Source organism: Dama dama, chromosome Y (assembly GCF_033118175.1).
Source record: "Dama dama isolate Ldn47 chromosome Y, ASM3311817v1, whole genome shotgun sequence".
NCBI classification, from domain to species: Eukaryota; Metazoa; Chordata; class Mammalia; order Artiodactyla; family Cervidae; genus Dama; species Dama dama.
This window is the reverse complement of record NC_083715.1, coordinates 5455264-5477445: the sequence shown is the minus strand read 5'-3', so window position 1 is coordinate 5477445 and position 22182 is coordinate 5455264. Positions and strand designations below refer to the sequence as shown.

The following is a 22182-nucleotide window of genomic DNA, read 5'->3' as shown; positions in this document are numbered from 1 at the left end:
AAGTAATTTTAATGCAATTTTAGAAAATCCTGATCATGCCAAACTCTTTTTTAATAATTCTAATAACTTTGGTAATTTACTGAAAGTATACTTCCTGCTTTCCATTCGCAACTAAGAGCTAACATTTATATGAGCATTTTATAGACTGGTGAGCATAAATACCACTGATAATGTTTAAAACACTTGGTTTTTCTTTTTTTATTTATTTATTTTGTAACATTTTAGGATGGCATCAAGCACTATTTACTTGTAGTCCCACATCTCTTTAGTTATTCTGTAAAAGGAAATCAGTGTTTAGTAGGAAATGTTTTAAACATCTAATATATTTGGAAATGACCTAATTATTTAATAGACTTAATACTTAGTTTAGCACATCCCTTAGAAATTTAAGTTACGTCAATCTGGAGAGGCAATTGTAGACGGGTATTCCTAAAGAAAAATGATTTGTTAGAGTTTATATAACAACTCATATCTCTTTTCCATTTTTTAGAAAAATGTTTCACTCCAGGTAATCGCCTTTTGACAAAGTGGTAACAGATATAATATTTAAATTATATTAAACCTAGGTACAAAAAATATTTTACTTGATGTTAATTACTCTAAGACATGTCTATATCAGATAGTTCTCTTTAAAAGGAGTTTCTGCATTGAATAGTGTGCCAAAAGAATTTTAACTTGTTCAATAAAGTACATTCTAAGTGAACCTAAAAAGCACAGTTTATAAGCATGCAAATGCTTTTCATTTTTGGTGTAATACATCAATCACATCTGCAAAGAGAAAACCAAAACTCTATATAAAGTAGTAGAGCTCACCTAGCCACAAGAAGCACTCATGTATTTATTTTTCAAAAGGGTCAGAAAACCTAATTATAAACCTGCTAAGATTAACTTATAACTTAAGCTACCATACTGAAGCTAGTCAGTGATTCACTAATACTGCAAAAGATGCTTTCTGTTAGCGAGAGTGGTTTCTTCCTGTTAACTGGGTAAGAATCAGACTTTGAACAACAGGGAACAATCAATTGATATTTCAGCATGAATCTGAGGCATATTTTATTTTGGGGTATGTCCATCAGTGGGTTTTTAGCCAGAAGTACTCATCCTAAAAGACAAGTCTTCCATTTGATTTAGAATTTTCTATCTCGCAGGCTTTGGACCTTTTAGAGATAAGGCACATCTCAGATCTTTCCATATTTCGATTTGCAGCAGGGATGGCGAGGCTTGCTATCACCCCTTTCTTTTCATTTAAAAGGAAAAAACAAACAAACAAAAAGATTAACACACATTGTTTCAGACTTTTCTGACACCTAATCCTAGAAAATATCTTTATATATACACATTCCTAGCTGAAGATGACAAGAATGAGAGCCTCAAGGAGCAGGCCAGAGCTCACCATTATACTTTTATACTCGTGTGTATTAAGTATAAACCAATGACGTTTCAACAAAGGAGTTTTTTTAGTTATTTATTTTAAAGCTACAGTACCTCAGAACTCCTTGGCAATAAATAGCTTGTCTGTCTCAAGTCCTGCTTCCCAGAGGGAGCTCGGTAGGAGCCTGGCCCAGGTCGTGAGGTCTGGCACCGCATGCCCTGGTGAGGTCGGGCGGCTGGACAGTCAGAAATCGTCGGTCTTGCACTTCAGGTACTTGCGCATGGAGTCAATGCCCTGCGCGGAGCCCCATAACTTCTTGAGCACCTCACACTCCCGCTCATTGGCCCGCTCCAGCTCCAGCCTCATGTTGCAGCGCACAAGGGCCTTGGATTCCTCCAGCACGACACGGTTGCAAGAGGCGAGCTCCTGGATGCGAACCATGACTTCCTGGGTGAAGGTCCCAGGCCAGAACACCTGGGAGACCAGCCCTTTGCTGCACGCCTCCTGTGCTGTTAGCTTCCGCCCTCTGAACAGCATTTCGTTGGCAGAAGCTCCTCCCATAATCTTGGGGAACATGACGGTGGAACAGCCGTCTGGACTCTGTCCGAAGGTGGTATAGGGCGTCTGGAACCATGCCTTTTCGTTGGCCCAGACCACATCACAGAGAGGCAGGATGGATGCTCCTAGCCCAATGGCCGGGCCATTCACAGCTACGACAATAGGCTTCTTGAACTGGATGAAGGTGTTCACGAAGTTTCTGATGGCCTCAGCCATTCTGGCGCTCTCCCTCTTGCGGTTATCTGGCAGGCGCCGGATGAAGTAGAGGAAGTCCAGGCCGCAGCAGAAGACACTGCCCACGGCGCTGAGCAACACCAGCTTGCTGTCGTCGGCGTTGGCCATGCTCAGCGCTCTCTGCAGCTCCTTCATCACCTCCGGGTTCAGCGAGTTGTTCTCGGATGACTTGGTGGACAGCAGGATGTGGGTGAAGCCGTCCTGCTTCCGGACAACAATGTCCCGGTACCTGTAGGTGCTCTCCCTCTGCCGCACGCTGAAGCGCAGCTGCTTGTTAAAGGGCTGATCTTGCCTGTCCTTCATGAACTTCTTCTTCCCAGCTTTCATGCCCATGACTGACGTCTGCAGGGGACTTGTGCAGTTGACTGGAAGTGCGTCCACCAAATCGGACGTGCCATTCCCTTTCATGGCCAGCCCTGTGGCCATGGCGGCCTTCACGGGGCCCGACGCCCGTGGCAACAATGGGTGTATCCAGGGCCGGCTCCCCATCATCACCGGCTCTGCCCCCGGGCTCAGTAGGTCCCCGATCTGCTTCTCGGCTGCCGCCTCTGGGGCTGCTGTGTCTTCCGGCCCCTGCTTCATGGGGTCCGGATTCTCGGGGCTCTCGTCCTGAAAGCTGTCCAGCACAGTCCCACTCTTTATGGGGCTCTTGGGCACGAGAATCCTGTTGCCCAACTGGGCCAGGTCCATGTACTTGTAGGTGGCCAGGCCCCGTGCGGAGCTCTCCTGGAACTTCTGGCTGGCAGTAAACGGCGGGCTGCTCTTGGCCTCGTGCTCCTTGTCCACCACTAGGGCCTTGGGGGCGGCCTTGGAGAAGCTGCTGTTGATGGATCTGGAGATCTGATTCTGGCCATTGTTTGGGGAGGTCCGCTTGGCTCTAGTGAGGGTGCCCTCCTTCTGCTTCCCGGTGTGCTGCCGGTTAAAGTCGTGGATGCACTCCTCGCAGTTCACCAGGTGCTGCTCTGGCTCCCATGTGGCATCCTCCCTGCCATAGCCTTTCCACTGTACCACATACTCCGTCTTCCCTTTCTTGTTTTGCCTCTTGTCAATGACCCTTTCAACGTCATACAGCTCCTCGGAGGCCATGGCTGCCCCCTCTGGGCTGGGCCAGTGAGGCAACCCTGGTCATTTTGAAGACTCCCAGTGGTCTGCTCCAGAGCCCCTGAACACCCCTATATGTAGGGGACCACACCCTTATGATTATGACGTCAGTAAGTCCATTCCCCAGCCAATGGCAGCCTTCCCCCAGCCTTAGCATCACAAAGCCTCATCCTGAAACCTGTGATGTTGGATGCAGAGCAGTTCAGTTGATTTGCTGGCAGAAATGAGGCATTTTTCATCATCCCAAAGAGCCCCCCAAACTCACCTGCCATCCTCATCTCTCTACACCAACACAGATGGGCCACATGTCAGGGAGAGTGTGTCTCCTCCAAACCTTGCCCCACAACCGGGTTTCAGCCTTTCCTTCGAGGCTGTCTCACGTTACATTATTAACTACTTTTCGTTTTCTTGCCTCAAATCCATCCATGATAATTAGGCTGTGGAACTGAGAATAATTTCCCTTTCATCCTACAACTGGTAGGAGGAAATGAACCTTGAAGGCCATTCAATTCTGGGCCACTTATGAGAAACCTTTTCCATCCCACCTCCTTTTCTCAGTCTTCATCTAGCTCTCCTCAGTTTTCTAGTCTCCAGTCTAAAAGCCCCGTCCTCAACTGTGAGAATACACAATATTCAGTATGCACTGAATACATACACTTGCTCTGGCGCTACTTGGCACTGTCTTGTTTCAATTCGAGGACTAATTGTCACCTCCCCAGATGTAATACCCAGGCTTCAGTTTTAACATGGTAATGTGGATGAGGCAGACAAATGCACGCTTTGGGTTGTGCTGGATGACCCCAAGAAGGAAATCACCACCTGCGACTGACTAGTATTCCCAGGAAGGAAGGGGTGCAGCTTGCCCAGTGGTGTGTGAGCCTCATGTGCACAGTGCTTCTCAACATGCACCCTCACAAATTTCTTCTTATCCTGTTTTCCTGGCAGAAGCTCCTTTGGGTGTCTCCTCACTGTTGAGACCATGGTGGAATTCATTTCCATGAATAGCTGCCACAAGCTTCCAGCCTCTTGGAGGAAACCCTGTGTAATCATGCCTACCCATCTAGTTCCCAAGGTCTCTCATTGAGGTTGTTGGTGCTGGAGGATAGGGGAATAAGTTGTGTGCTTCAGCACAGTCCCTTTGTTCCTAATGGGGTAGCATGGTCAGCCAGCCTTAGATGTACCCTTGGGGGACAGTCTTTGTTGACATAGTGGGATTCCCTGTGGTTTCCATGAGGTGCTGTCTTCCTGGTGTGCACTGGCTGCTTAGTCACCTAGGACAAGCCTCAATGTTCAGAGCAGTCTTATTTCTACCAGTCAAAAAGTTGAGAAGCACAAGATGGTGGAGGGGGAGGGGTACAGGGAGTACATCTCTCTCCACGGATCCATCAGGAATAGACCTTCAGACACAAGTGCTTGCAGAACCTCAGCTGAGAGTAGACAGGACTGCCTGAACAGAGGAAAATAGTAGATGGAACCGCAAACAATCAGGAGGATGCAATAACTAGGGGGTGGGGGGAGGAGACATGCGTGTTAGTAGGATTGGGCCTGCCCTCAGGGGGTGGGAGACCTGAAGTAGGTGTCCGATCTCCACATGGGAGCAACTGTCTGCATCAGAGGAGAAACACTTAAGGCTGAGAGTGAAACAGCACATCTGTGGCAGCCTAGAAGGGATGAGAATGAGACAGTCCTTTCCACAGTCATTCACACCCCAGAGAGGGACACAGGTCCTGTAGAAGGTGCAGCAGGAAGCAGATGGTTCCTAGAGATTGTGAAGAAATCCCTGGCCATGGTCTGCTGCCTACTGGTTAGAGACAAATTGAGGGGATGCTCAAATGAGGAGATCGTGTGGGAAAAGCCTGTGCAGGTAAGCCAGGTGGCCATGGGAGGAAGGTGACACTGCTGAGTCATGTGTAGGGGGTGGAGCCATCGGGACAGCCTCTGTCTCCCCACACGCCTGCATCACAGCTGAATAAAAGAGAGGTTGGTCCCATGAAGCACTTGAATCACTGAACTACAGAGTAAGACTCCACCCAGGGAGCGCCTTTAAGTACCTGATGCTCCAAATGACAGAGTAGGACCCCAGCGTGGGGGGTCCCACTATGTGCCTGACACGCTGAACAACAGTGACGGACCCCAGACAGAAAAGCCCTCGAAGGGCCTGAATGCATGTGTCTATGGAGAAAGACTAGCCAAAGAGGCCTTCAGATTGCCAGCTACAATAGGCTCAAAGAAAAATTCAGACAGGGCCTTAATTCCTGCAGTGGAGGTAGTCCAAGTCTCTGTACACTTGGCACTGCCAGGGTCCCTGAAAGCCAAGCAACTGTGTTGCCTTCATGCTCAACTCTCACTCAGGCAGAGCTGCCACGGTCCAAGTACTCGTCCGTCTTTGCTCTCAGTTTCGCTTCAGGATTGTCAGATTCCTTTCTACCCTGGAGACTGTGGCAGGATTCTCTGCCAGGGAGGGGATTCTCCATGCAAGAATCCTGGAGCGTATTGGCCAATACGGATTGCCATGCCCTTCTAGAGCACTATATTAGCCGCTGTCCTTATTGCCAAGCCCCTGAGCACGCGGCGCTTGCCAGAACCTCTGTGACCCAATCTGCTGCACCACCTCCACACCTGGTCCTCAAAGGGGCAAACCCAAGGACTCCAAGGCAACCTCAGGAGCAAACCCCAGTGGACAAACCACATGCAGAAATGGACGTGAAACCCCCATGAAACTCAGCAGCAGTGTAGCTAAGGAAGAAGGCCCAGAACCTCCCTACCAGGTGTACAAACTGCAGATTAAACCCACACGATCACCTAGGAAGACTCTGTGTCTAAGCAATAGATAAACAAGTCATTGAGAGATCCCTCCTGCAAACCAACCAATCAACCAACAACAACCACAACGAAACAAAACGCAGCAGTTCTGATGGCTGTGGACTTTGCAGGCAAGAACACATAGGAGTGGGACCAGATTAGAATGTAAGGTGCCCCCACACCAGGTCCAGAGATCAGCACACCGATGACGGGTAGCCGAGGGAGGTGAGGTGGCCTGTGAATACAAGTGAAGGAAAGGACTCTGACAGCAGTGACTCAAGATAAACGTATGTTCTTCCTCTCTTTTGATTTGCTCTGTAGATTCTTTGGGATTTATTTGTTTTCTTTCTTTCCGCCCTCACCACAACTGCAGTAGTTGTCATTGTTAATTTCACTACGGAATCAAATGAAGCTTTGGAGCTTTTTTCCTGTGTGTGTGTGTTTCATCTTCTTCACTCCTGCTATAAAACGTTTCTTGTACGTTCAGCTTTTGCAGTTCTGTAGAACTTTTTTTCTTTTATTTTCCTCAGTCTTCTTCTAAGTTTAACTTGACAATTTTTAATCCTCCTAATTTTGTTATCTACATTTACTCCTTTGTTTATTTTTCGTACTGTATTTCCCGCCCCTTTGTAGTTAAACTTTACCTGTATAAATGATTTTATCTCCCACTGTTTAAGACTGTATATCTGTTCATTTTTTTCCTCTCAACATATTTGTTAGATTTATTTTAACTGCCTTACTGCCCACCTAGAACCTAGGACTAGTTTTGTATTCCGGTTAGTGCTTTAGTTAGTTTTATACTTGTAGATAAACACTCGGGTTCCTTTGTTCACTGTGCCAACTTAATGACGTTTATTTCACTTTATTTTTGTTTTAGAACTTTGTCTCTAAGTTGGTCTTTTGCTGCTCTGTAGAGTTTTATTTTCTACTTTTTATTGTCTTCTTCCATTTCCCCCGCTTATTATACATTTATTTACTTATTTATTAAAACTAGTGCATTTTTTCTATATCGATTCTTTTCTTTGCCTTTCCTACACTTATTTTCCCCTTAGGGTGAATCTTTAATATATATAAATGTTCATCTTCCTCTTTACCATTGCATATCTATGCTTTGTTTTCTGTATTTCCTTTCTTATCAGCTTCGGGGACGCAGGCCTGGTGAAGTCCAGATGTTCCTTTAGGATAAGCAGTGTCTGCAAAGTATAGAAAACCGAGTCGAGTCTTGGTTGAGTGCAGAATCAAGACTATTTTATTCTTTTACATCAGTGCTTATGTACCCTAAAATCAATAATCCTTTAAAGACCTTTAAGGAAGGGGCAATGATAAGATTGTACCAGGTGCATAATCCTGGGTGACATCAGAAATAACTTTCCAGATCAGTCCATACCTACACGTAACTTTTCAACAATTCAAGGGCAGCAGCTAGTCAACTGTGAAAAGCCATCTACAAACATTATCTTGTGAAGCTGATCCCCGGGCTGACTTAGCTCTGGTATGTAATGCTAAAGGTCAAAGTTCTCATGAATTCCCTCCTGATCACACCCTAAGCATTCTTCCCAATCTCATAATGGACTCTATTGACTTTTGCTTATGGGGTAGATAGACCTGTTTATTAGAACCCGTGGGCCCCCATGGACTGTGTTGCTGCCATGCAAAGGTTTCGAAGAGGAATTTTAGGTAAGAGTCAGACTCGTGTTTTGGGAACCTCAAAGAACGCCAAGCATCAGAAGATGAAAGGCCGAAGGCCTGGGCGTGGGTTGTGGGGCAATCCCGAGAAACCCCCAGAGGTCGGGATGATTTGCGTGTGGAGTGGTCCTGGGGGTCCCCACAACTGTGCGTGCCAGCTCCTTGAGCCCAGACCGTGTCACGGGCTGCGTTTCTCTCGCCGGCTCCTGACATCTCCCCGTTTATTTCCTAGGACAGCAAGATGAAGTTCAGTCGCAACACTTTGAATGCTGTGCAGTAGACTTTGAAAAAGACAAGGAAGAAAAAGTATTACTAGTAAGGCCATGGCATCCATATCAACACAGCTTATTAGCCCGGAGACAAAGTTTTGCCTGTCACCAAGCTTGAGAGGATATTGAAATGATTAGTTGCTGTTCCGGCAGCAGTGAAGTCTAGTCTGGAATGCTCTAGGGCTTGGATTTGTCTACATACGTTTTCTAAATCTAAGCTTATGCTGGAGCTATTCCAAATTCCTGTGATATGACTTTTAATCCATTCCCAATTATAGTCTGTTTCATTAACTTGCTAGGGAGTGATACAGATCCATCGACAATCAGCGTGGCAAGACAGAGCTAATTTTACTATTAATGCTTGCAATTCAGCTCCTATGTGCATTACAGCTTCTTCCAAAGTATCTACTTCCATCTCTAGTTTACTATCTATGATTTCTTGAGATGCTAAAGTCAGGGACACATTTCTGGAGATGTTATTAACAAATTGAGCTGTATGCACTTGTTGGGTTAGAGCTACTACTGCCACTGTAATGGAGGCAATTGCGGCTATCAAGGCAGAGGTTGCCAAGATAAGTACATCTACTAAATGCTTAGCCCTCATAAGATCTTGTCATTGTTGAAGCACAGCTAAACCAGAATTGTCACACCAAGGAATAGTAACATTACCAGCAACCATAAGATATGGAGGGTGTTGCAAAACCACAAACAAGCCAACCTTAAATCGGGGGCTGAGGCAAGAGGATAGCATACATTCTTTACAAGTAACTATGGTTGGACCTCCAGTATAATCAGCAAATATCTGTGCATCATTAGAATTATTAGTGAAAAGGAAAACAGGGAGAGGGCAAACAAGCTAATGCAGAAAAGGTACTAGCAATTTTAGGTCTAATTACTGTGATCTCGGAGGTGGCGGCAAGTGCTTTCCATAGTTCAGGCTGCCAATGTGTCTGGTTGTTTAAAGGAAAAGATAACATGGCAGGGACAAACTGATTGTGATGCCCAAACTAGTCGTTTTGAATTTTGTTTGGTAAATTTTAGTGGCGACTCAGTGATAATTCCCTTTTTAGAAGCTCCTAAAGGATGTACCTTCCTTTAGGGGCATGATTAGACTTCTATTATATGGGAAATGAAAACATAAAGGGAGATCATCAGTGAGTCCCCAGAAAGTGTAATTGAGTTTGATAGGATACTTATCCTAAAAATATGAAGTGTACCATCCGCCCAAAGGATGGGGTCGAGTTGTGTGGATCTGCATGGCCTATTGGTGCAAGTAACGACCTGGAATGGAAGGGGGTTAGTGAAGTTGGCCTAATATACCCCAGGTGTGGCTGAAGAGGCATTTACCTGACAAGCAAGCAGAGCAAGGATAGCTATGAAAACCTTTTCAGGAGTAGGAGCATGTCTTGTCGACACAGATATGTCTTGAGCTGGGTGACAGACGTCCATGATTTGTCCCCAGGTCGGGAGAGCAGCCTGTCAGGTGGTTCGTGTTGGGCATTTTCTATGGGGCACGGGGATAGATCGTGTGTGGTCTCTCAAGGACAGCCGTGATATCTGCATAGTGGGAGGTTCATGTGGATATTCATCTGGAGCTTCTGGTGCTGTCTGTGCTTGATTTTTTGGAGTTTCCATGCTGGAGGAGGGGGAGGCCCCCTTTTTCCTTTTTGGCCGAGAAAGCAGAGGCATCGGGTCCTCGGGGAATTGAGACACACTGGATCAGCCTGTCAGAAATCGGAATGGTTGACTCTGCATCTTGAGGAATGATAAAAGCATACCATCGGCCGCTGGTTATCAGTGGGTCAGGCCCCTTCCATTGTCCTGAAAGGACATCCTTCCACCTGACTAAAGGTTTCATGACCCTTTGTTCTGGGGTCCAATGCCAAAACATGGCAGTGTGACCCAACAAATCAGCATTAAGATTATGTAGTACAAAGACGGCACGCTCTAACACCTGGTGAGGGGAACTCTACTTGTATAGTTATATCTTGAAAGACTTCACCCGTCCTGGCTGTAGTTATAATCACATGAGAGAAAGTGTCCACGGTTACAGGAACAAAGGATCGCCTCCAAAGGCGATCAAAGGATGGAACATGGGCTAAATCTACCTGCCAGAGCATATTTGGCAATAGTCCTGGAGAATATAATCTGAATGCTAAGGTAGGTAGAAAAGTAGGGCAGTGTGTACAGGAGTGAACTATTTCTCGAGCTGACTCTCGGGGAATGTGAAACTGATATTTGAAAGCAGTTGCGTTTTGATGATGTAGGGCGTGTGAGGCTCGATCATCAATAACAGTGTCAGTTGCAATCGATTTAGTAAGAGCATCAGCTAAATCCTTTACACGACTTAAGGGCCCTTGTAGACTCAAGTGAGCTCGAATATGCCTGATATCAAAGGTTTTATTTGGAATCTATATTGGTTGTTGCAACTTAGACAGTAAGTGAAAGATGGTGGTTTTATTTTTAGGCAGCACAGCTGTCTCAATATGAGAAAATAGTGTGATAACATACTGTGAGTCAGAGTATATGATAAACTCTTCTTTGGGGAACATAACAAAGGCCACTACGACGGCAGTCAGTTGAGGCTTTGGGGCTGAGGTTTCCTGGGCATATAACACTTTTAGTTTGAGTTTCTGTAACTATGGAAGCTTTTCCATTGGAAGACTCATCTGTAAAATTATTGACAGCCTTTGGTATAGGAGAGGCTTGACATCTTTTTTTTTTTTGGAAAAAGACTGGGTCATCAGCCATGAAATTTAATGAAGAGTGAGAGGGCAAATGATGTGGGCAAGGAAACTTGCCCTACATAATGTCCTAAGGCAATTTGCCAGTCTTTGTTAAACTGCAGGAAAACATTTAATTGTTATTTTATTGTATGAAATTATAATCTCAGGAGGATTGTTACCAAACGAATGTATCATCCTTTTTCTGCATTTTACAATTAGTGTTGCTACTAAAGCTGGGTCATAAGCCACTATCTTCTTGTCTGTAGCTGGAAGATGTATCCATTCCAGGGGTCCTGATTGCATTAATACACCAGTCGGAGCTGTAGGAGTAGGCAAGCACAAAAGCTGCCACACTTTACTTGTATCAATCCTATTTACATGACTATAGACACAGCAGCTGTTACTTTATCAAGGGCTTTTCGAGCTCCAGGGATCAGGTTCTTTTCGGAAGCTGGGTCAGAGGTACCTTGTAAGACATTAAACAAGGGCTTTAATTCAGCAGTAATGAATTTTACCTAAAGCCTAATCCAGTTAATATCTCCTAGCAAATTTTGATAATCACTTAATGTCACCACATGAACTTTTTTTTAATTGTAAGGGAACATGAGTCGCCATTTTAGAATATAGACCTTGCCCTAGATAAGTAACCTGGGGGTTTACTTGTGGGCAATTTGTAGGCCTCTATACTGTAACGCCTCTGTTAGATCATGCAGCACTGATTGTAGGTATGCCTGATTGGGATGTACTATTTGGATATCATCCATACAATGAATTAAATATACCTGTCTATGTTTGATATGAACCCTGTGCAAAAGACTTGAAAAGATTTAGAAGTGTGTGCAGGGGCACTGTCAGGTTTAAAACATTAGGATAACACAAGTCTAACAGTGAGGGGTTATTTTGGATAGAAGAAGAATGAGCTTTGACATGTACAATAACTTTAAATAACACTTATTTATTTTACTAAAATAACAAAGTTAAAACCAATATAAACCACTTAAAGGCAAAGAAATGTATAATCTGTTATTGATAGATTTATTCTAAGAAAACATTTTTCGCTTCACAAAGAGAGCAGACTATATTTCAGTCTGTTACCAATTTAGCCGAGAGCAAACAAACAGCATTTTATTTCGTTAATCTTAGATAAGTTTTTTGCTTTTTTTTTCTTATAAATCTTGAACTAGAGGTATTTTTCTAAAGGTATGAGAGTCAAACCATACAGGGTAATTGACAAAGTAGCCTGGTCATTATTGTGAGCTGTAACACTTGAACATGATAATTAAAACTGTAACTGACAGCATGTTACCAGGACATATCAATTTTCATGAATTTTCCATAATTTTTAGGTTATCTATGTAAGTAATAACAACCATACAGTACAAACTGAGAAGATTTAGCGCCCTTCCAACAATCATTCCCATGCCATTTAACATGTCAAATGAACTCAGATAGTATAATAGCCTTTTGGGAGGCTTCAGGGGCCCTCTGAAGCATCCCAAACTTAGCTAGTGGTTCAAAGAATTTTAAAAGAATATGTTTTAAAATGTTTTATCATAAGGGTCAATTAAAAGCATTTCAAACGTTGGGTCAGATTTAGTCAATGTTGATGGGTGTATCCTTTAGCTTGCTGATATATCACAATCAAGTTCTAGTGAACGTGAGCTCCGCCCCCTTTGGACCAAATGGACTCTACCCAGTTTTTTGTTTTGGCCATGTCCTTCCTAACAAAATCTATTTATCTAACTAGTTTTAATCCAATTTTAGAAAATCCCGATCATGCCAAACTCTTTTTTAATATTCTTGATACCTCTGTTAAATTTACTGAAAGTATACTTCCTGCTTTCCTTTACCAACAAAGAGCTAACATTTGTAAGAGCATTTTAGAGACTGGTGAGCATAAATACCAGTGATAATGTTTAAATCCCTTGTTTTTTCTTTGTTTTATTTATTCACTTTGTAACATTTTAGGATGGCATCAAGCACTATTTACTTGTAGTCCCACATCTCTTTAGTTGTTCTGTAAAAGGAAATCAGTGTTTAGTGGGAAATGTTTTAAACATTTAATATATTTGGAAATGTCCTAATTAATAGACTTTTAATACTTAGTTTAGCACATCCCTTAGAAATCTGACTTATGTCAATCTGGAGAGACAATTGTAAACGGGTATTCCTAAAGAAAAATTATTTGTTAGAGTTTATATAAAAACTCGTATCTTTTTTCCAATTTTTAGAAAATTTTTTCACTCGAGGTAATTGCCTTGTTGACAAAGTGGAAACAGATATAATATTTAACTTATATTAAACCTAGGTAGAAAAAATATTTTAGTTGATGTTAATTACTCTAAGACATGTCTGTATCAGATAGGTGACTGAACAAACATTCTTATCAGGTATTCAATACTGAATATAACTCAGTTCACCTGAACCTGGAATTTATTGTTTCATTTAGAATTATTTGATTTGTAAGCGCTTATTCTTCTTTAAAGCAAATAAATAGAGCTCATTTACAAATTAACCTAAACAATATTATGCAGAGACAAGGACATACCAACACATCTTTAGACAAATGCAGTGCAAAATCTAGCTTCATGTTTTAAGCTGGGTCATGAATTAGATATTACACAATAAAACTTACTAGCTTCTACAAATAGAAGAAATACATTAAAAATTTTAAAGGCTTTTTTTCTTTCCTTTTTGTCTCAGTGTCAGGAGTTAGAGATTGTCTAGGGGCAAATACTTTGGTGCTTTTTTGATACCAGCATTGCATACCATGCCCACCCCCTCCTGCCCAACCGTCCTTGACAGAGCTCCCCAGCTAAATTCCCAGCCTTGCACTCACATACAGAAACACCACATCCTCCTCCTCTTCCCCCATGGGAAGGGTATCATTGGGGCTCAGTCTGAGCACAGGACAGCCCCATGCTTTCAAGCTAACTGGACCTTCTCTTCCCATCTCCAACTGCACAGGAACCATGCCCCTCCCTCTGCACATACTTTTCCTTTCTCTGCCCTTTCTGCCCCACACAGAAAGCTCAGAGAGCTCAGAGACACACATAATTTCACACCGGGTTGATTTTATTTAAATGTCATTATTAATGTTGGTGGGTGCTATTGGTAGAAGACTCAATGACTGTACTGTTGGCCACTTTGAAGCAGTGAGACCCTGGAAGAATTCTCATGTCTCTAGCCATGTTCTGAAGTCACTGGCTATGCAGTTGTCCAGCAGGAATGGCAGGGGTCTCCATGATCTCTTGGGCCTCTTCCATTTGGTTCTGATTCAGCTCTTGATTCGCCTTGGAACACTGGCTCCAGAGGTTTGAACCTCTGATATTGTTAGGGTTCTCTGAGGTGGGAGCTATTTGAAAAGCCTTCTTGCTCAGCTTTGGTTGAATGTGCTTATTTGCCCTCACAGGTACCCTGGCAACCTGGAGAAAACAAGAGAAGGAGCAAAGAATGGCATTAACTTGGGGAAGAGTGTATTGCTGTTTGGGACTGATGGTTTCAGTAGAAGGAGTGTGACCAAGAGGTGGCATGTGCAAGACAAGGAAAGGGGAAGGTGTCTTAGGGGCCCTGTCAATGGGCAGGGTGAGCTTGGGTGGGTTCACTCACCTTGACACTTCTTTTCGACCTCAGTTGATAAGACGTCTTCATCTTGTCGTACTGCATAAGGAGCCGGTTGTTTCTGAATTGTGCTAGAGTCTTTTGGCTTCCCAGTCACTTTAGTCATTTGGTCTTGTGTCTGTGTGTGTGTGTGAGTGTGTGAGTGTGTGTGTGTGTTAAGAAATATTCAATTGATTTAACTAGTTTTCACAGGTGAATGTGTATTCTATAGAAACTTGATTGATTGTACAGTTTATATATACTTCAAACTACAGAACGCAAAAAGTAGGTCATATGGATGCAAAACTACTGCACCAACCCGTCCAAGTAAAGGCAGATTTACATTCTGTAAGCTCTCAGCAAGGCCAGGCTGTGGTCGGTTCCAAGTAGAAACTTCAAAACTGTACTGAAATAACGTTTTGATTTTATTTCACTCTTCATCCATTCCATATGATTGCAAGCTCAGAAACCTGCCAGGAGACAGGCTTCTGGAAACGTCCCCAGCACTGGCAGGAATGCAGACATCTATGTCCACAAGGCACTCTCACATAGGATCCTCTCCTTGTTATGGTGTGTAGATGTGAAAGCAGAGACTGAGAACATGAAATGTCGAAATAATAAGGTAGTTCTCTTTAAAAGGAGTTTCTGAATTGAATAGTATGCCAAAAGAATTTTAACTTGTTCAATAAAGTACATTCTAAGTGAACCTAAAAAGCACAGTTTATAAGCATGCAAATTCTTTCCATTTTTGGTGTAATACATCAATCACATCTGCAAAGAGAAAACCAAAACTCTATATAAAGTAGTAGAGCTCACCTAGCCACAAGAAGCACTCATGTATTTATTTTTCAAAAGGGTCAGAAAACCTAATTATAAACCTGCTAAGATTAACTTATAACTTAAGCTACCATACTGAAGCTAGTCAGTGATTCACTAATACTGCAAAAGATGCTTTCTGTTAGCGAGAGTGGTTTCTTCCTGTTAACTGGGTAAGAATCAGACTTTGAACAACAGGGAACAATCAATTGATATTTCAGCATGAATCCGAGGCATATTTTACTTTTGGGTATGTCCATCAGAGGGTGTTTAGCCAGAAGTACTCATCCTAAAAGATAAGTCTTCCATTTGATTTAGAATTTTCTACCTTGGAGGCTTTGGACCTTTTAGAGATAAGGCACATCTCAGATCTTTCCATATTTCGATTTGCAGCAGGGATGGCGAGGCTTGCTATCACCCCTTTCTTTTCTTTTAGAAGGAAAAGAAAAAGATAAACACACATTGTTTCAGACTTTTCTGACACCTAATCCTAGAAAATATCTTTATATATACACATTCCTAGCCGACGATGACAAGAATGAGAGCCTCAAGGAGCAGGCCAGAGCTCACCATTATACTTTTATACTCGTGTATATTAAGTATAAACCAATGACGTTTCAACAAAGGAGTTTTGTAGTTATTTATTTTAAAGCTACAGTACCTCAGAACTCCTTGGCAATAAATAGCTTGTCTGTCTCAAGTCCTGCTTCCCAGAGGGAGCTCAGTAGGAGCCTGGCCCAGGCCGTGAGGTCCGGCACGGCGCGCCCTGGTGAGGTCGGGTGGCCGGACAGTCAGAAATCGTCGACCTTGCTCTTCCTGTACTTGAGCCTGTAGTCCATGCCCTGCGCGGAGTCCTATATCTTCTTCTTCTTCTTTTTTTTTTTTTTTAACTTATTTTTTTTTTTATTATTATTATTTGGAGGCTAATTACTTCAAAACATTTCAGTGGGTTTTGTCATACATTGATATGAATCAGCCATAGATTTACACATATTCCCCATCCCAATCCCCCCTCCCACCTCCCTTTCCACCCGATTCCTCTGGGTCTTCCCAGTGCACCCGGCCCGAGCACTTGTCTCATGCATCCCACCTGGGCTGGTGATCTGTTTCACCATAGATAGTATACGTGCAGTTCTTTTGAAATATCCCACCCTCACATTCTCCCACAGAGTTCAAAAGTCCCATATCTTCTTGAGCACCTCACACTCCCGCTCATTGGCCCGCTCCAGCTCCAGCCTCATGTTGCAGCGCACAAGGGCCTTGGATTCCTCCAGCACGACGCGGTTGCAAGAGGCGAGCTCCTTGATGCGAACCATGACTTCCTGGGTGAAGGTCCCAGGCCAGAACACCTGGGAGACCAGCCTTTTGCCGCATGCCTCCTGTGCTGTTAGCTTCCGCCCTCTGAACAGCATTTCGTTGGCAGAAGCTCCTCCCATAATCTTGGGGAACATGACGGTGGAAGAGCCGTCTGGACTCTGTCCGAAGGTGGTAAAGGGTGTCTGGAACCATGCCTTCGTTGGCCCAGACCACATCACAGAGAGGCAGGATGGATGCTCCTAGCCCAATGGCTGGGCCATTCACAGCTACGACAATAGGCTTCTTGAACTGGATGAAGCTGTTCATGAAGTTTCTGATGGCCTCAGCCATTCTGGCGCTCTCCCTCTTGCGGTCATCAGGCAGGCGCTGGATGAAGTAGAGGAAGTCCAGGCCGCAGCAGAAGACACTGCCCATGGCGCTGGGCAACACCAGGTTGCTGTCGTCGGCGTTGGCCATGCTCAGCGCGCTCTGCAGCTCCTTCATCACCTCCGGGTTCAGCGAGTTATTCTCGGATTACTTGGTGGACAGCAGGATGTGGGTGAAGCCATCCTGCTTCTGGACCACGATGTCCTGGTACCAGTAGGTGCTCTCCCTCTGCCGCACACTGAAGCGCAGCTGCTTGTCAAAGGGCTGGTCTCGCCTGTCCTTCATGAACTTCTTCTTCCCAGCTTTCACGCCCATGACTTAACGTCTGCAGGGGGCTCATGCAATTGGCCATCAGCGCGTCCACCAAATTGGACGTGCCATTCCCTTTCATGGCCAGCCGTGTGGCCATGGCGGCCTTCACGGGGCCCGACGCCCGTGGCAACAATTGGTGTATCCAGGCCGGCTCCCCATCATCACCGGCTCTCCCCCCGGGCTCAATAGGTCCCTGATCCGCTTCTCGGCCGCCGCCTCTGGGGCCGCTGTGTCTTCTGGCCCCTGCTCCATGGGGTCTGCATTCTTGGGGCTCTCGTCCTGAAAGCTGTCCAGCACAGTCCCACTCTTTATGGGGCTCTTGGGCACGAGAATCCTGTTGCCCAACCAGGCCAGGTCCATGTTCTTGTAGGTGGCCTGGCCCTGCATGGAGCTCTTCTGGAAATTCTGGCTGGTGGTAAACAGTGGTGTGCTCTTGGCCTCATGCTCCTTGTCCACCACTAGGGCCTTGGGGGCGGCCTTGGAGAAGCTGCTGTTGGTGGATCTGGAGATCTGATTCTGGCCGTTGTTTGGGGTGGTCTGCTTGGCTCTAGTGAGGTTGCCCTCCTTCTGCTTCCCGGTGTGGTGCTGATTGAAGTCTTGGATGCACTCCTCGCAGCTCACTAGGTGCTGATCTGGCTCCCATGTGGCATCCTCCCTGCCGTAGCCTTTCCACCAAACCAAATACTCCATCTTCCTTTTCTTGTTTTACCTCTTGTCAATGATCCTTTCAACCTCATACATATCCACGGAGACCATGGCTCCCCGCTCTTGGCAGGGCCAGTGAGGCAACCCTGGTCATTTTGAAGACTCCCAGTGGTCTGCTCCAGAGTCCCTGAATACCACTATATGTAGGGGACCACACCCTTATGATTATGAGGTCAGTAAGTCCATTCCCCAGCATTTATTGTTTGTAGACTTTTGGATAGCAGCCATTCTGACTGGCATGGTTTTGATTTGCATTTCTCTGATAATGAGTGAGGTTGAGCATCTTTTCATGTGTTTGTTAGCCATCTGTATGTCTTCTTTGGACAAATGTCTGTTTAGTTCTTTGGCTCAGTGTTTGATTGGGTCTTTTATGTTTCTAAAATTGAGCTGGAGGCGTTCCTGGTATATTTTTAAGATTAATTCTTTGTTGATTCATTTGCTATTATTTTCTCCCATTCTGAAGTCTTTCTTTCACCTTGCTTATAGTTGCCTTTGTTGTGCAAAAGCTTTTAGCTTTAATTAGGTCTCACTTGTTTATTTTTGCTTTCATTTCCAATATGCTGGGAGGTGGGTCATAGAGGATCCTGCTGTGGTTATGATGGAGAGTGCTTTGCCTATGTTTTCCTCTAGGAGGTTTATAGCTTCTAGTCTTACATTTAGCTCTTTAATCCGTTTTGAGTTTATCTTTGTGTATGGTGTTAGAAAGTGTTCTAGTTTCATTCTTTTCTAAGTGATTGACCAATTTTCCCAGCACCACTTGTTAAAGAGGTTGTCTTTTCTCCATTGTATGTTATTTCCTCCTTTGTCAAAGATAAAGTGTCCATAGGTGTGTGGATTTATTTCTGGGCTTTCTATTTTGTTCCATTGATCTATATTTCTGTGTTTGTGCCAGCACCACACTCTCTTGATGACTGTGGCTTTGTAGTAGAGACTGAAGTCAGGCAGGTTGACTCCCCCAGTTTCTTTCTTCTTTCTCAAGATTGCTTTGGCGATTCAAAGTTTTTTGTATTTCCATACGAATTGTGAACATATTTGTTCTAGTTCCATTTGTGTCATCTTTCATTTGTTTTATCCATACCTGGTTCTTTTCTGTGCACAAGTTTTTTCTCTGCTTAGGCAGGTTCATTCCCAGAGATTGCATTTTTCTTGTTACAATGGTGAATTAAATTGTTTCCTTAATTTTTGTTTTTGGTTTTCTGTTGTTATGTGTAGGAGATTTCTTTGTGTTTATTTTGTATCCAGAAACTTCCCTAAAGTCATTGACTATGTCTATTAATTTTCTGGTCGCGTCTTATGATCCTCTGGCAGAGTAATATATGTTTGCAAACAGTAACAGTTTTACCCCTTCTTTTCCAGTTTTCTGGTAGTTACTTTCTTCTTCTTCTTCACTGATTACTGTAGCTAGAAGTCACAAGATTATGTTGATTAACAGAGGTAAGAGTTGGCAACTTTGTTTTTTTTTCATGAACTTAGGCAGCATGTTTAAGTTTTTACCTATGAGAAGCATGAAAACAGTGGTTTTATCCATACATGGCCTTTATTAAGTTGAAGAAGATTCTCTCTGTTCCCACTTCTTCTACAGCTTTTATCATAAACGGGTGCTGAATTTTGCCAAAGGCGTTTTCTGCACCTATATCTTAGACGGTTTCGAGAGATTTCCTTGGAAACACCTTTGTTATCTTTCAGTGTTCTTTCCTCCTTTGGCCACCTGATGCAAAGTGCTGTCTCATTAGAGAATGCCCTGATACTGGGAAAGATTGAAGGTAAAAGGAGAAGTGGGTAGCAGATGCTGAAAGGGTTATAGTATCACCAACTCTATGGATATGAGTCTGAACAAATTCTGGGAGATAGGGAAGCTAAGACTGATGGGACACAGGCCATGGGGTGGCAAAGGGATGGACATGAATAAGTGATTGAACAACATTAGCAACACATTCTCTCCTGTTATTGACAGTAGTAGTCATTCTTGACTATTTCATTTTCTATCCCAACATACCCTATCTGCATCTCAGTTACACTAATTTTACCACTTACATGCATAGATTCAGCCACATTTGTTGTCATAATTGCCCCCCACTGGCCAAAAATCTATGTGATTTCTCAACTACACATGAGCCAGTATTCTAAACTTTCTCCAGCAGTCATTTATATTCCTCATGCACCCTCTACTTTGCTCTAGCCAGAGAAAATTGTCATTCGCCAGCTAAGCCATGCGACAGGAAGCAAGTTCTTCAGGATAAATAAACTTTTAGGATTCTGTATTCTATCATTTTCTCAACCTTCACATTGTTCCTTTAAGTTTCATTTCTCCAATCACACTGAAATTTCAGTCTGTGCTCTGTTCATCTCAGTCTCACTGTCTGTGAAGATACTGTTCTTCTGTTTTCCTTGATTTTTCTTTTTTAGAAATGTCTATGAGAGTTTATTTTAAATTCTTCTGGGAGTTTTTTTTTTTTTTTTTTTTTTTCAGTTTACAAATCGTTTTGAGATTTTAATTTTAGATTGACCTGTTTGATGAGCTTTGATAGATGCTCCTTTCCAAATGGAAAAAATTATGACAACTCACATCTACTTTAGCTTCTGATTCTACTCACTTGCATTCAGTAGTAAAGGATTGTTTCTGAATAATACAACCTGCATGGGTGTACATCTTAGTCACCGAATCATGCTTGACTCTTTGCAACCTCATGGACTACAGCCCACCAGGCTCCTCTGTCCATGGGCTTTTCTAGGCTAGGATATTGGGTTGGGTACCCATTTCCTTCTCCAGGACAACCTGAATAGTGGAACCAAGAAGAAACATAATTTTTAAGGTTTTAAATCTTAATAAATTCTGGACTTGCAGAAACAATTCCCTCAAAAAAAAAAAAAAAGAAAAGAAAGAAAATCTTGATTGCAAGTTAAAGTCAACATCTTTGGTTGCCTATCCCAAGATCATCTAAAAATAAAATAATCATTGGCTTCTATGAAAAGCATATTTTTCAGTTACTCATATAGGTAAGGAATATAAAAAAGCAAAATGAAATCTCAGAGATCTATATCATAAATAGAAGAAAATAATGGAATTTCTCCTTAAGAGAAATTGAAGCTAAGGTATGAATCTTTCTGATTTTTTTCTTGGTGAGTGGTAGTTGGCATTCTTGCTGGTAATTTTTTTTCCCATCAGGATTCCTTAAATCAGGGTCCATACTTGCTATTCAACCCAAGCAAGATGGTAGGCGCTGAGAGGGCGTCAGAAGGCAGACAGACTGAAACCGCAATCACAGACAACTAGCCAATCAGATCACATGAACCACAGTATTGTCTAATTCAATGAAAGTAAGCCATGCCGTCTGGAGCCACCCAAGATGCTTGGGTCATAGTGGAAACGTCTGACAGAACGTGGCCCACTGGAAAAGGGAATGGCAAACCATTTCAGTGTTTTTTTTTTTTTTTTTTTTTGCCTTGAGAACTCCATGAACAGTTTGAAAAGGCAAAAAGTTAAGACTCTGAGAGGTGAACTCCCCCGGTCGGTAGGTGCCCAACATGCTACTGGAGATCAGTGGAGAAATAACTCCAGAAAGAATGAAGGGATGGTGCCAAAGAAAAACCAACATCCAGTTTTTGATGGGACTGGAGATAGAAGCAAGGTCCAACACTGTAAAGAGCAATATTGCATAGGAACCTGGAATGTTAGGTCCATGAATCAAGGCAAATTGGAAGTGGTCAAAGAACAGATGGCAAGAGTGAACAGTAGAGTCTGAAGTCAGACAGGTTGATTCCTCCAGTTCCATTTTTTCTTTCTCAAGATCAATCTGGCTATTCGAGGTTTCTGTATTTCCATGCAAATTATGAAATTATTTGTTTTAGTTTTGTGAAAAATACCGTTGGTAATTTGATAGGGATTGCATTGAATCTATAGATTGCTTTGGGTAGTATAGTCATTTTGACACTGTTGATTCTTCCAATCCATGAACACGGTTTATTTCTCCATCTGTTTATGTCCTCTTTGATTTCTTTCTTCAGTGTTTTGCAGTTTTCTATATATAGGTCTTTCGTTTCTTTAGGTAGATAGACTCCTAAGTATTTTATTCTTTTTTTTTTTTGCCATGGTGAGTGATATTGTTTCCTTAATTTCTCTTTCTGTTTTCTCATTGTTAGTGTAGATGAGTGCAAGGGATTTCTTTGTGTTAATTTTATATCCTGCAACTTTACTATATTCGTTGATTAGCTCTGGTAATTTTCTAGTAGAGTCTTTAGGGTTTTCTATGTAGACATCATGTCATCTGCAAACAGCGAGAGATTCACTTCTTCTTTTCCTATCTGGATTCCTTTTACT

At 43.2% G+C, this 22182-nt stretch overlaps 1 protein-coding gene and 1 pseudogene across 2 annotated transcripts; both read right to left on the bottom strand.

The window, feature by feature from the left end:
- Positions 1–1615: 1615 nt before the first annotated feature.
- LOC133053581 (chromodomain Y-like protein) lies at positions 1616–3250 on the bottom strand. 2 transcript variants are annotated; one of them, XM_061138131.1, is made up of 2 exons: positions 2562–3250; positions 1616–2495 (listed from the first exon to the last, which is right to left on the bottom strand). In XM_061138131.1, the coding sequence occupies exons 1-2, from the start codon at positions 3248–3250 to the stop codon at positions 1616–1618; spliced, it is 1569 nt and encodes a 522-aa protein (XP_060994114.1). The 2 variants fall into 2 exon arrangements, with proteins under 2 accessions (XP_060994114.1, XP_060994113.1); XM_061138130.1 differs by having other exon boundaries at positions 1616–3250.
- A 13086-nt stretch (positions 3251–16336) lies between these two features.
- LOC133053536 (chromodomain Y-like protein) lies at positions 16337–17162 on the bottom strand (annotated as a pseudogene).
- Between the last annotated feature and the right edge of the window lie 5020 nt (positions 17163–22182).

Bases quoted from the DNA above. Each gene is read 5' to 3' on its own strand.
- LOC133053581 (XM_061138130.1), bottom strand. From the start codon at position 3,250: ATGGCCTCCGAGGAGCTGTATGACGTTGAAAGGGTCATTGACAAGAGG.